Source organism: Scyliorhinus torazame, chromosome 23, assembly GCF_047496885.1.
Source record: "Scyliorhinus torazame isolate Kashiwa2021f chromosome 23, sScyTor2.1, whole genome shotgun sequence".
NCBI classification, from domain to species: domain Eukaryota; kingdom Metazoa; phylum Chordata; class Chondrichthyes; order Carcharhiniformes; family Scyliorhinidae; genus Scyliorhinus; species Scyliorhinus torazame.
The window spans coordinates 14,509,449-14,524,113 of NC_092729.1; the positions used below are offsets into that span (position 1 = coordinate 14,509,449).

Below are 14,665 nucleotides of genomic sequence, written 5' to 3' on the forward strand. Positions count from 1 at the left end.
AGCACCCCACCCAAGCCCACTCCTCCATTCTATCCCCGCACCTCCACCCTATCCCCGTAAACCCACCTACACTTGTTTAGACACAAGGGGCAATTTATCAAGGCCAATCCACCTAAACTGCACATCATTTGGACTGTGGGAGGAAACCGGAGCAGCCGGAGGAAACCCACGCAGACACGGGGAGAACGTGCAGACACGGCGCAGAGAGTGCCCCAAGCCGGGAAACAAACATGGGACCCTGGAGCTGTGCAGCAACAGTACTAACAACAGTGCTCCCGTGCCGCCCGTATTATCGTGCCATTGTGTGTACTGTAATAAAAATAACCTCACTTTGAGTACACGTTAAAATAATCTGCGTATGTCCAATCGGACGCCTGCTTTACAGTCTCTTTATTTCATTGGAATTGAGGCAGGGTGAGACAAATCCAAGTGTGGGTTTGGAAGCTGTAACTTTCAAGCTAGGTGGGAATTGAATTGAATTGGTAAGACTGCTCCTTTTGCAATTTCAGTAGTCCATCCTAATACAACATTTGTGCAGTAAAGTTTAATAAGGAGCTGTCCGTCCGTACATAACTGAGTGGCAGTTGACTGCCAATCACCTCAAGCCTAATTTGGAGGCAAGTGCTGCTGATTGCAATTGTTTTATAGGAAAGTTACCAGGTGTTAGTCGTCTTAAGCCTTTTTAAGAAGGAGATTTGAAGCTCACCAGTGAGCACTTCCTGTGAGATAGAGGACAGAACCAGAGTGAGAAACGAGGAGGAGTGAGTTGGGAATTTGAAGCTAGGTGGGAATGCGAGGCTGGGTGGGAGGAGGTGCTTTACATCCCTAGGTTTGTGACAATCAAATTTCCAGTGAGTGGCCTTGCCCTGCTTCAAGTTACTAGAAGGGAGAGAGTTGATTGGTGAGTAGCAAAGTAAGGCAGGTAAGCCCTTCATGTGGAGAGCGGAGACGAATGGGAGAAATCCGCAGTCTGGGAGGTTTAGTGGTACTTGTGTCTCTTTATGATTTAAAATTGTGTCGCAAATAAACTGAGACGTGACGACGCAGTAACACTGTGACCCGAGTGGCTGGGAGGGAACTTGAGTCAAATTTGGAAAAAAAGAAAATTGAACAACTAATTAATATGCTAGGTAGAATAGTAACTGAACCTGAGGGTGGCGATTCGTATTTAACATTTAATTTTCCAGTAGTAGTCCAAAATATACACTTTCGACTTCTCCACTTTTGTGGATAAATGAGAAGCTTTTTTTGTCGGCTTGGGATGAATAAAGACCACGCATAAAAGGCACATGTTGTCTCAGAAACAACAGACATAATGGAAGGGAATTACTGTAAGTACGCCATAAACATTTTTAAAACAGCGATATTTAAATGTAAGTTACCGAAGAACTGCCCCATAGGCAGTATCATCATTTATTTCGAGGTGGAACCCGTTAACACCTCAGAAACCGAATTGGTGGCAGTCTTGGGGATGTGACTGCCCTGGATTGAAATCAGGAAATTGGCAGACGCTCCGTCACGGGTCATTTCTCTAATATCAGCGAATTAGCAAGAATTTTGTGGACCAAAGAGCAGAACGCCGGGAACACGAATTGCCTGTTTATGGTACAACCCAGTAGGTGTTTGGCTTCGATCAGCTAGATTTTTAGACTTCGTTATTTCACGCCTAGGCAGGGGAAGGTTTTTTAAAGAGGGAGTGGGTTGCTAATCGGTTTGTAAAATAGCTTATTGGATATCAACATCTCCATTGGAATGTTGAAGGCCAAATACAATCTGGAATCTCCACATAAACTAATGGGGCAATTAATGTTGCGACTGGTTTCCAGATTGTACCATTGGTAACGAAGGAGATGATGCCTGTCACCTTGGATGTTGAGTTGCATATTCAAGATACAATTCTTAAATATTTGACAAGTGTATTTTCCCAATTTCCATTTATATTTACCTGCGAAGTTCCCAACATGTTTTCCAGCTGCTGATCCAACGTTAACTCTGGAGGTAAAGCCACAATACCCGCTTTTAGGTGATACTATTTTCCTGGAATGTCTGCTGTTTCCACTCAGTCCTTTTGGAATATCTCCCTTCCAATGGTATCAACACAATGATTTGATTCGAGAATCCGTTGAAAAGCGGATCAGCATAGAAAGTGCTAAAATGTCGGATGCAGCATCTTATCGGTGTGAACTGAATGCAAAGTATAGAAAGTGGGTCTCCAAGACAGTGAACATCTCTGTGACAGGTTAGTCATTGGTTTTCCTTGCGAATGTTTTGGAATTTATGGATACAGTTAAACAGAATATACATACGATATTTTTGAAATTCTCTTCCGAGGTCGTTGAGTGACGTTTATAATTTTAAGATGAACATTTCCGCAAAACACAATTGAGCATAATATCAGCAATCTACCGTTGAATTCAATTGGAGCGATCGCGTGAGGGTAGTGTCCTTCCAGGTTCTCCAAGTCAAAAACCCATCACGATTCTGTAACTGGTCTGATTAGTAAGTTTGCAGACGACACAAAGGTTGGTGGAATTGCAGATAGCGATGAGGACTGTCAGAGGATACAGCAGGATTTAGATTGTTTGGAGACTTGGGCGGAGAGATGGCAGATGGAGTTTAATCCGGACAAATGTGAGGTTATGCATTTTGGAAGGTCTAATGCAGGTAGGGAATATACAGTGAATGGTAGAACCCTCCAGAGTATTGAAAGTCAAAGAGATCTAGGTGTACAGGTCCACAGGTCATTGAAAGGGGCAACACAGGTGGAGAAGGTAGTCAAGAAGGCCTACGGCATGCTTGCCTTCATTGGCCGGGGCATTGAGTATAAGAATTGGCAAGTCATGTTGCAGCTGTATAGAATCTTAGTTAGGCCACACTTGGAGTATAGTGTTCAATTCTGGTCGCCACACTACCAGAAGGATGTGGAGGGTTTGGAGAGGGTGAAGAAGAGATTTACCAGAATGTTGCCTGGTATGGAGGGCATTAGCTATGAGGAGCGGTTGAATAAACTCGGTTTATTCTCACTGGAACGAAGGGGGTTGAGGGGAGACCTGATAGAGGTATACAAAATTATGAGGGGCATAGACAGAGTGGATAGTCAGAGACTTTGCCCAGGGTCGAGGGGTCAATTACTAGGGGGCATAGGTTTAAGGTGAGAGGGGCAAGGTTTAGAGTAGATGTACGAAGCAAGTTTTTTACGCAGAGGGTAGTGGGTGCCTGGAACTCGCTACCAGAGGAGGTGGTGGAAGCAGGGACGATAGTGACATTTAAGGGGCATCTTGACAAATACATGAATAGGATGGGAATAGAGGGATACGGACCCAGGAAGGATTGTAGTTTAGTCGGGCAGCATGGTTGGCGCGGGCTTGGAGGGCCGAAGGGCCTGTTCCTGTGCTGTACATTTCTTTGTTCTTTGTTCTTGATTCACTTTCCTTCCCAAAACTCTGCTCACAAGCTACATGTGTCATTCTGTCCTGCAAAATCCAGCTTGGTTTTAACTTCAACATCTTGTGCTGCTTTGTCTCCCGAAACATTAACTCAATCTTTGACCAAAATAAACAGAATATCTCCAGGAAGCTTCACTCGGGACATCCAGCAAACCCAAATACTTCTGAGAGTTCTTGAATACCCTAAAGAATAGGAACTTGAACAGATACTTGATTTTATTTTCTCCGTGACATTTTCACATTATCAAGCCAGGCCGAGCGTGTTTCTAAATATTGCTTCTCGGCACAACACGGTTGTGTTGTGCTCCTAGCCTCCGAAAGTGCAATGCAACAAGCATTAAGGCTGGCAGAGTACACCTGCGCCATGAAAATTGCCTGCGCACTGATTCACTCACTTGCATGATGAAGGGATGCAACCTCGCACCTGCTGTTACATTTTAACCCCAGTTGGCTGGACAGCTAGTTTGTGAAGCAGAGTAAAGCTAACCACGAGGGTTCATGTCCAGGCTGAGGTTTTTCATCAAGAACCGTATTTCCAACCTTGCCCCTCGCCTGAGTTGTGGTGATCCTCCGTTTAAATCATCATCAATCCGCTCTCCTCCCTGAAACGTGAAGGTAACCTATGGCCACCTGGACTATGGCGACTTGACTTAGTTTTACTGGCAGTCAAAATAACGCATGGTCTTCAATGCAGTCCGAGGTCGCTGAGAACTGATACTCCCGCGTTATACACAATTAGTATCGTTTTGTAGAAAAGTCTGAAAGGGGTGTAAAATCAGTTATCGTTTTAAAGAGGGGGTGGCATAATTCAGTCTAATGTTGAAACAGTTCAAAAGAGGAATTCACAACAATATCTCAGCGTCTCGTCAGAATTGGATACATACAGACATCGAGGATATTCTGAAATAGAGACAGCTCTATTTAATCTCAGCGATCTGTTAATGGAACATCTTTCGCTAAATTTCTTTATTGACTGAGCTATAGCTGTGTAATATATTCCAATCACATTGTTGACTGCAATCTCCGCTCTCAAAGCAACGGCTGAATCGACCTCCTTCCGTTTCATGGCCTAAAACCCCTTGAATCAGATTATCTTTGGATTATGACAGCCTTTCTACCTAACAAAATCAACACGTAAAGGTTATTTTCATGATTATCTTCAAACCAAATTGTTAATTCCGGAAGGGCAGGGTTGGCAGCTGAGCGTTGGAGGTATAAATGCTGCAGGAGAGATCGAGGGGGTGTAGAAGGGGTGGTGGAGCAGCAGTACTGATTCAGGAGAATATTATAGCCGTACTGCGGGAGGACAACCCTGAAACCTCATACAACGAGGCAATCTGGTTCGAGCTTAGGAACAGCAAAAGGCAATCATAATATAGGGGGTTTATTACAGGACCCTCAACTGAAAGCGAGAGATAGAGGAGCAGATAGATAGCTTTTTGATAGGTGCAAAAGTAATAGGGTTGTTGTGGTCGGGGATATTAACTTCCCCTATATTGATTGAAACTCACTTCGTGCTCGGGGCTTGGATGGGGCAGAGTTTGTCAGGTGTATCCAGGAAGTGTTTGTGAGGTGTATCCAAGAAAACTTTTTAATGCAATATATGGATAGTGGAATTGGGGAAGAGGCAGTACTGGAGCTGGTGTTGGAGAATGAGCCTGGACAGGTGGTTGAGGTTTCAGTAGGGAAACATATTGTAAGTATTGACCACAATTACATACCTTTTAGTGTACTTTTGGATAGAGATACGGATAACCCTCGCCTTAAGGTTAAACACTGTGGAAAGGCAAATTAGGATAACATTAGACAGGAATTAAAGAATTTGGACTTGATGCATCTATTGGGGGGTAAATTGGACATGCGTGTGCCTGTCAAGCAACAGTTTATTAGGATTCAGCAACGCCACGCTCTGGAAAGAATGAAAGATATGTATGGGAAGTTGAGAGAGCCTTGGATAAGGGGGGTCATTTTGAACCTCGTCCAAAAAAAAGGGGGGTTTGTACCATCTTGAAGGCTGGGGTCAGTCCAAACCCAAAACCTTTTGTTCATATGTAAAAAGTAAGAGCGCGGCCAGAGAAAGGATTGAGCCACAAGAACAGTGGGAGGAATCTGTGTTGAGCCAGAGGAAATGGAGAAGGTAATAAATGTGTACTTTGCATCCGTGTTCAACAAAGCAAAGGACTTTGTGGAAGATGACTTTTGGGTATGGTGTGTGGATAGTCTAGATCATGTTGACATCAGAAATGTGGAGATATTGGGATTTAAAAAATACATTAAAGTAGATAAGTCTCCTGGACCGGATGGTTTTTACGCCAAAATACTGAGGGAAGCAAGGGAGGAAATTGCTGAGGCCGTCACAGACATCTTTGGATCCACTTTGGCTAAAGGTGAGATCCCGAGGAATGGAGATTAGCTAATGTTGTATGGCTGTTAAACAAAGGTAGCAGGGATAATCCAGGAAAATACAGTCGGGTGAATTGCACCAGTAGTTAGGTAAATTATTGGAGATAATTCTCGGACAGGATTGATACCCATTTGGATACAAATTTACACATTAGCGATGGACAACATGGTTCTTGATTGAGTTGTTTGAGGAGGTGACAAAGATGATCGATGAGGCGACGGCGGTGGATGTTGTTTACATGGAATTAAGTAAAGTCTTTGACAAGGTGCCTCATGGCAGACTGTACGAAAGGGAAGCCACAGGTGATCAAAGGTGAGGTGGCAAGATGGATACAGAACTGGCTCGGTCACAGAGGCAGAGGATAGCAGTGGAAGGGTGTTTTTTTCTGGATTAAATGTGTTCCACAGGGGTCTGTGCTGGGGCCTCTATTGTTTGTAGGGTACATAAATGATTTGGAGGAAAATGTAGCTGGTCTGCTTCGTAAGTTCGCGGACCAGACCAAGGTTTGTGGAGTGACAGATAAGTGTTGAGGATTCCCAGAAGATACAGCTGAACATATATAGGTTGGTACTTAGGGAGAAAATGGTAATGGAGTTTAATCTGGACCAATGTGAGGCAATTCATTTTGGTAGGTCGAAAATAGAGGGGAAATATACAGTAAATGACAAAACACTTCAGCATATAGAAAGTCCGAGAGATCTGGGCATACAGGTCCACAGATGTTTGAAAATGGCAACACATGTGGGCAAGGTATTCAATAAAACATCTGAAATTATTCCCTTCATTGGACTGGGCAGCGAGAATAAAAACTGGCAAATCATGCGACAGTTGTAGACCACCTTTGTGAGTCCGTACTTGTAATATTGCGCACAGTTCTGGTTGCCACGCTCCAGAAGGATGTAAAGGCTTTGGAGAGGGTGATGGGAAGGTTTACCAGGATGTTGCCTGGTCTGGCGGTTGATAGGTGTGATAAGAGGACGAATAGACTCGCACTGTTTTCATTAGAAGGACAGAGGTTGAGGGGTGACCTGATGGAGGTCTTCAAGATTGTGAGAGGCATGGATAGACTGGATGGGCAGGCACTCTTTCCCAGGGTGGAGGGGTTCAGTCACCACGGGTCATATGTTTAAGGTCCGTGGGGCAAAGAATAGATGTGATGTGAGGGGCAGGGTTTTTTACACCGAGTGTGATAAGTAACTTGAACACGGTGCCAAGGGAGGTTGTGGAATCTGATACATTAACGGCGTTCAAAATGTACCTCGACAAATACATGGATAAGATGTGTATAGAGGTATACGGCTCGAGGAAGTGATGAGGGTTTTGGCCAAGGAAGGTGGCAAACCGGTGCAGGTTGGAGGGTTCCTGTGCTGTATTATTCTGTGTTCTTTGTTTTTTTTTAATAAGCGTTCAACGCCAAAAAGTCGGATGAATTAAAACCCGCCAGCACCGGGTCATAAGCGTAACACAAACTCAGAATTGGAACGTTTTGGTCTGCATTTTCACATAATAGCTTGTCAAAGCACGTGTATAATTAGTTCCACTATGGAGGGTATGGCTCTAAAATGTCATATCTTTATGTGTCGTTTCTTCTTAGACCTGTGTTCCACACCGATATTGAAAGTTGAGCCGGAAATCGAAGTATTTGTTGGTCAACAGTTACATCTTACCTGTTTGGCTGAACAATTCCAGGTCTCTCGCTCCCTGTTGTATACATTTTTCAAAAATGAGAAACCTCTGGATGTACCCTCAGTGAAGGATTATTATCAAACGGGACCTGCTTTGCTGGGTGATTCGGGGTTATATCGATGTGAAGTAACAACATCCAAAAGTGCGCGTAAGAAACTGAGTAATGAGGCTCCCGTTTTTGTCAAACGTAAGTGGAACTTTTAGATACTGTTCAGAATATCACCGAGAATGTCACCAGACTTATCCTGGGGTAAGAAATGTTGTGTGACTGTAACTGATATTTAAATCATTGGCACTTAATTAAATCTGATTATAACAAACCGAATCTGGAGAGACATAGAAACTAAGAACATGTCAGCGAAAGTAGGCCATTTGGTCTGTTGAGAATGCCCCTCCATTGATTATCATGGCTGTTCGTCCAGCGCAGTAACCTATACTAATGTCCTCCTTATTCTTTGGTACAGTTAGCACAACGGGAAAAACTAACTACTTCTTCCAAAAACACGTCACAATAACGTGATCCACTCGTGTTTCTTTTTTCTCCTATTCGACAATGCATTGTCCAACACATATTGACATGGAACGAATTGGATTGATAGACTATTCAGAGGGCAGTGAAACGTCACCACATTGCTATTGATCTGGAGTCGCATGTGGGCCAAACCAAGTGAAGACAACAGATTCCCTTCGCTAAAATAAATGTGTACCAGATGGACGATGTTTACCTTTAATTAAAGATTTTTGGCTCAATGATATTTCCAATCTCTCATGGCTTGGAATTATACCCGCGTCCATCGCGCATTACCAGGATATCTGAATTACAGGGCTGGAGATCCCACCTCTTACCCACCTCCTCCCAGATTGGGGAAGTATGTAACACACTGCCGTAAGCAATGACTGACGTAAAATTAGTGCTTATTTTATTCCCCATAGTTATCGATTTTTACATGACTAGTGCAGTCATGATGAGATCAATTTTCACCGTGTGAATTACAGAAATAATTTGGAAACCCAACGTTCATGTTCGCAAAAAGAAACGATAGAAAACCGAAACGCGATCTAGTTTTCAAGGCCCTCTGTGGATGGAATGGGGCTTTGTGAACCCTGCCTGTTCCTCTGGAGATAAATGTTCCACGCATTTGACGGACCGAGTGACTCCAACTCTCTGGAGCAGCAACAGGAGTTGCAACACATCTGTCCGACAAACAGGATGCACAACAAATACTGGATTAGACGATATTCTTCCTCTCTCAGGATCTGTTACTCGCAAATAAGAAAAAAATATAATCGAGCAAAGAACAACATGATTACCACACATTTTACCGAAGAGAAATTTCTCACATCAACCAGTGTTTCTTTCAGAAGTTGGCTCAATTCGGACTTGGTCCTTGTGCCATCTACTGATTTGACCCTTCACCGTATTCTGCACTATCCAAACACCGTCTAACCTTTCACACCTTCATAATAACTGCGTTAAATCTCACTTGCTCGGTGGAAATCAAACCGAGCTTCTCTACCATATATGTGGAGTAACTGATCACTGACGTCATTTCGCATGCACAGTGTGGGGGGGGGGGGGAATAGACGAATACAATGTACATTTCTTAAATAAGATGCTCTTTCCAAGGGCCGGTGCAGAACTGTGGGCCGAATGGCCTCCTTGGGTACTGTACATTACATGATTTTAGTAGCCTGATGCTCATAGCTGGAAGCAATATACCATATGAGCCACAAACATATCTCATAATAGCTATTAAAGGCAGAGGGTATTGGAAACCTGGACTAAACAGAAAAATAAACTTGATGGAAAAAAGGTTGATCAGGTTAGACAGCATTTGTGCAGAACCCGAGGTAACAAACTTTATGCCTATTACCCTCATCAGAAAGTTCCCCGTTACTGCACGCCATGTAAATGTTAATGAATTCGTTGAGCCCATAATGTCTGCTCACTATTATCTGAATTTGCCTCAACATTCAAGCATAGGTGCCCAGGCCGCGAGCTCCGCCTGTGCCTCCTCCTCTTTTGGACTGTGCCAGTGAGTTTACATTTCCATCTCCCTCTCCTTCAGTCACAGTGAATCAGACCAACTGCCACGTATAACATTCGATTTTCCAAGTTTATTCTGATAACTTGTCACTCTTAGTTTAGCCCTTTGACAAGATTACAGAATATGATGCCGGCCAAGGTCGGTGGGGTAAGCGAGATTAGTTTAGAAACATTCTGGTCAGACAATTTAAGAGTTCTATCTCCTGCGCCATGGGGACAGACTCGAACGGAGTTCCAATTTGACAAACACAAATATGATGTGAGTGTTGCGTGCCATTTGAATACAGCAGACTTGCTGCCAAAATAATGTTGCAGCAAATTGTTTTCATTCCAGCGATTCCAGTCTCAAAACCGGATCTGGAAACACACCCTGGAACTGAGATCCTGGCAGGGGCGACAATGTCGTTAATCTGCTCCGTGTCTACCGGTTCTACCCCGATTACATACTTCATCTATGATAATTCAAGTAAAAACATCTACAGGAAGACATCCAACCATACCAAAATGATTTACGAAATTGCAAATGTCAGAAAATATGCAGCAGGACATTATAGTTGCAGCGTATCAAACCAGGCATCGCAACCTGCTCTATACAGCGAATCCGTTGAAATTGCCGTGACAGGTGAGTTTGCTCGATATTATTAATTAACTGGATCTCGGTCTAAAAAGCCAGGCAAGCTAGGCCTGTCCGTCTTCTGCAAAATTGCAACATCACCCATGGTATCCAGTTGCATAGACGTTGGCTTACCTTTGTGAGTTCTCTGTCCAAAAGAGGTGCCATGTACATCGTCATACCACTCCACAGGGAGCTGAATGTAGCATGTCACTAATTCACCTGGACGGCCGTGTAATCATAGAATCAGAATTATTTAAGTGCATCCAATCTGCACCTGCCCTTGAAAAGAGAACCCTACATAAAACCGTGCCTGCAGTCTATCCCCGTAACTCAGTAACTCTACCCAAACTTTTGAACATTCAGGGGCAATTCAACATGCCCAATCCACCTACCCTGCACATCCTTGGACTGTGGGATGAAACCGGAGCACCCGGAGGCAGCCCAGGGAGGCACGGGGAGGGTGTTCAAATCACACAGTAATAAGAAGCCATAATTTAACACGAATCTCTGGAGTTGGGAGTTAGCAGTGCTAACCAATGTGCCACCCAATAGCGTGGCACTGCTCTGACCAACTCATGAAGGCCTCGCTGGCAAAATCAGCATGAACTCCCCGTCTACAATTAATCTCCATGTAAGTGGCCTTTCCGGCCATGCTAGAAGACAATTAGTTGACAACTAAAGTTAAAGTATGTCAGCTGCAAAACACGTTTAGAAGGTTAGGAGGTGATCTCGTAGAAACTCAGCAAATGTAAACAGGATTAGACAGAGTAGGTTCAGAAACAATCTTCCCGAGGCGGCGGCGGGGAGGGGGAAGTCCAGAACTAGGGGTTCATAGTTTGAGGATAAGGGGTAAACCTTTTAGGACTGAGGTGAGGAGAAATTTCTTCACACAGTGAGTGGCGAATCTGTGGAATTCACTCCCACAGAAAGTAGGTAAGGCCAAAATGTTGTGTGATTTACGAAGGAATTAGATATAGCTCTTGGGGCGAAAGGGATAAAAGCATATGGAGAAGGCGGGATCAGAGTGTTGAACGTGATAATCAGCCATGTCCATAATGAATGGCGGAGAAGGCCCCAAGTTACCCTGTTTCTGTTTCCTGTGTCTGCATCTCTTCACATCTCGAAAGATCTTGAGTTTCACAGGGGTTAGAAACTAAAAGGATTTCCGTTTTAAATATTTAAACAATATTAGTGAATACTATTTTTAACAAGAATCTACAATGGATTCATAGTCACTTTTGCCAAAACTTACTATTAATTCCAGATTTGTTAATTGAATTAAAATTCTACCAACCGCGATCTGAGAAATTGAAAACACATCCACAGATCATTCACCTGGATCTCTGGATGTCAATTGCAGATTTCTGCATTCATTTGATGAGTTTTCACGATTGAATCGAAGTTATCAACCAAAAAGTGTTTCCCGTTTCTCTTGTGTCGGTGAATTCGTTAGCTAACATATCCATGTTTCCCGTTTCTCTTGTGTCGGTGAATTCGTTTGCTAACATATCCACCTTATTTGTTAATTTCCAGTTCCGGTTGCAGGTGCTTTTCTCGCTTCTAACGTCAATAAATCCGAGATTTCAGTGGGAGAACGTCTAGTTCTGCAGTGTCAGTTGAAGGTTGGCACTTCTCCCTATTTTCGTTGGTACCTGAACCACCAGCAGGTGGCAAATATCAGCGAATATTATAACTTCAGCACAGATGGAAGTCAGCTGAACATTCATTCATTTCAAATCCATCACAAAGGGCGTTATCAGTGTACAGCAATCAACAGAGGACCTGGTGACGTGACATTTAACACAACAAGCAATTATATCGATATCACAACACCAGGTAAAAGAAAGTTGTGACGAGATTTGATTTTGTTGCATCACCCCTTTAGGAAAGCATTGTTGGTTTGGAAATGCAGCAGAATAAACACGATATGTGAATATTATGCGTTATATTTCTGCACGTGGATAGTATATTGACAGGGCAACCCGTCTTCTGAATTAACCGAGGAACATCCAAAAGGGGAATTAGCAAACTCAGCATGGATAGGATGAGCATGATCTCGATAGAGAGCGAAAGAGAGCAACATACGACTTGGAGCAGAGATAGTCCTTCGAGCCTGATCCTCCATTCAATAACGTCATGGGTGACATAGTTGTTGTCTCACTCGCCATTCCCGTCAACGCCCCCCCCCCCCGCCCCCGACCCGGCTCCCCCATAGGGATCATTCACTTGCCCATGCAAAATCAGTGGGCAGCACGGTAGCATTGTGGATAGCACAATTGCTTCACAGCTCCAGGGTCCCAGGTTCGATTCCGGCTTGGGTCACTGTCTGTGCGGAGTCTGCACATCCTCCCCGTGTGTGCGTGGGTTTCCTCCGGGTGCTCCGGTTTCCTCCCACAGTCCGAAGATGTGCAGGTTAGGTGGATTGGCCATGATAAATTGCCCTTAGTGTCCAAAATTGCCCTTAGTGTTGGGTGGGGTTACTGGGTTATGGGGATGGGGTGGAGATGTTGACCTTGGGTAAGGTGCTCTTTCCAAGAGCCGGTGCAGACTCGATGGGCCGAATGGCCTCCTTCTGCACTGTAAATTCTATGAAGTTTAGAGTAACGTAAATATTCGGAACTCCATTGTTTACAGGGGAAGTCCATTGCACATAGTCACCACAGACAGAGAGATAAAAGTCGTAACATAATCTCAGTCTCAAACAGTATTACTCTCTTGCACAAGTAGAAACTCCCAATATTTGCGCTGTGATAAACTGACGATTTTTATGTTTTTATGATCCCCTTTCATTCCGCTAAAGTCCAAAGGGCATAGAAACAAATTTCAGCCATTTTGGCGTTTGTGGATTATAGAGAAGCACTGCAGTGCGGAACGAGTTCATTCATCCTATCGAATCTGCACCTCGCCCCTTTGAAAGAGCACAATAGCCAGAAATACTCCACCACCATATCCCTGTAAACACAACTACCCTTTTGAAACTGAGGGAAAAACCCACCTAATCTGCACATCTTTCCACTATGGGAGGAAATCGGTCCATTCGGAGGAAGCCCACCTGTACGCGGGGAGAAACTGCAAACTCTGCACAGACCTTCACCGAAGGTGGAAATTGGCCCCTCGTCCCAGCTCTGTCTGAGTCGAACCCAGTGGTCCAACATGCGGCCATGGTTGCTGGTTTTCAGAAACTATGATATTTCAAACCTGGACCTTGGAGCTCCCTGATTCTGAGCTGAGTATTTAAATGTCGAAGAATCGCGTTCGAACGTGAGCTAATTATTACCGTGCCGATATGACAATGCAATGTGCAATGTATCAATGTATGATGCTTGGGGGAGTAAAATTGTATTTGTATAATAAACCGATTGTCATCCAGTGCAGGGGAACACGACTGCCATCGTCGCATCGATTCCCCCACTCCTTCTTGTCACTGCACTACTTGCATGTCTGTGCTTCAAATCGATTAACAAGGAGCAAGGTGAGCAATATGTTGGGTCTCTTGTTATATTCACTTGAGGAGATTCAATCTTCTGAGTGCTCATTTATAGCATGAGGCATCTTATTGTAAAACGTACCATCTGGATGTGAGATTGAATGGAAATATCATTTTTTAAATCAGCAGTTTAATGTTACTGCCCAGGGAGTTTAATGTTACTGCCCAGGGAGTTTAATGTTACTGCCCAGGGAGTTTAATGTTACTGCCCAGGGAGTATGTCGCCAAAGTATTTTAACCTTTGCTCACCAGGACAAACTCTAGAATGCCAAACTTCAGAACACCCCAAGAAGAACAGTACAGCACAGGAACAGGCCCTCTGGGTCCTCAACAGAGGAGATGGGACCTCTGGAGACCGGCCGGGTCTCTAGCGAGGGGCCAGGGTCTCTAGCGAGGGGGCCTCACACTCACACTGACACTCACACTAGGGAGCGCTGCACCGTGGGAGGTACATGTATATACTCTCGGATTTGAGCTCCATAATGCAGGCCGTCTCTCCCCCCCGGTGGCCATACACAGAAACGGCAGTAGTTCCATTCAGCCCCTCTAGCCTGTTATACAGGAACAGGAGGAGACCCATTCAGCCCCCTGCTCGACCCTGTTACACGGGGACAGGAGGAGGCCCATTCAGCCCCTCGCGTCTGTTACGCAAAAACAGTAGGAGGCTTTTGCCCCCTCATTAAACGCGAGAGCCCAGCTTGCACAGCCCCTGACATGGGCAGCACGGTAGCATAATGGTTAGCACAGTTGCTTCACAGCTCCAGGGTCCCAGGTTCGATTCCCCGCTGGGTCACTGTCTGTGCAGAGTCTGCACGTTCTCCCCGTGTCTGCGTGGGTTTCCTCCGGGTGCTCCGGTTTCCTCCCACAGTCCAAAGATGAACAGGTTAGGTGGATTGGCCTTATGTTAAATTGTCCCTTAGTGTCTAAAAATGTACAGGTGAGGTGGACTGGCCGTGCTAAATTGTCCCTTAGTGTCTAA

At 44.5% G+C, this 14,665-nt stretch overlaps 1 protein-coding gene across 1 annotated transcript in view; it reads left to right on the forward strand.

Annotated features, from left to right (window-relative positions):
* LOC140399567 (Fc receptor-like protein 2) overlaps positions 1-14,665 on the forward strand; it is a 63,330-nt gene that overhangs the window by 34,613 nt on the left and 14,052 nt on the right. Inside the window, exons 6-10 of the mRNA XM_072489109.1 lie at positions 1,973-2,239; positions 7,445-7,723; positions 9,918-10,205; positions 11,733-12,035; positions 13,570-13,671. Coding sequence (XP_072345210.1) covers positions 1,973-2,239; positions 7,445-7,723; positions 9,918-10,205; positions 11,733-12,035; positions 13,570-13,671 — 1,239 coding nt within the window. The remainder of the gene's footprint in view (positions 1-1,972; positions 2,240-7,444; positions 7,724-9,917; positions 10,206-11,732; positions 12,036-13,569; positions 13,672-14,665) is intronic.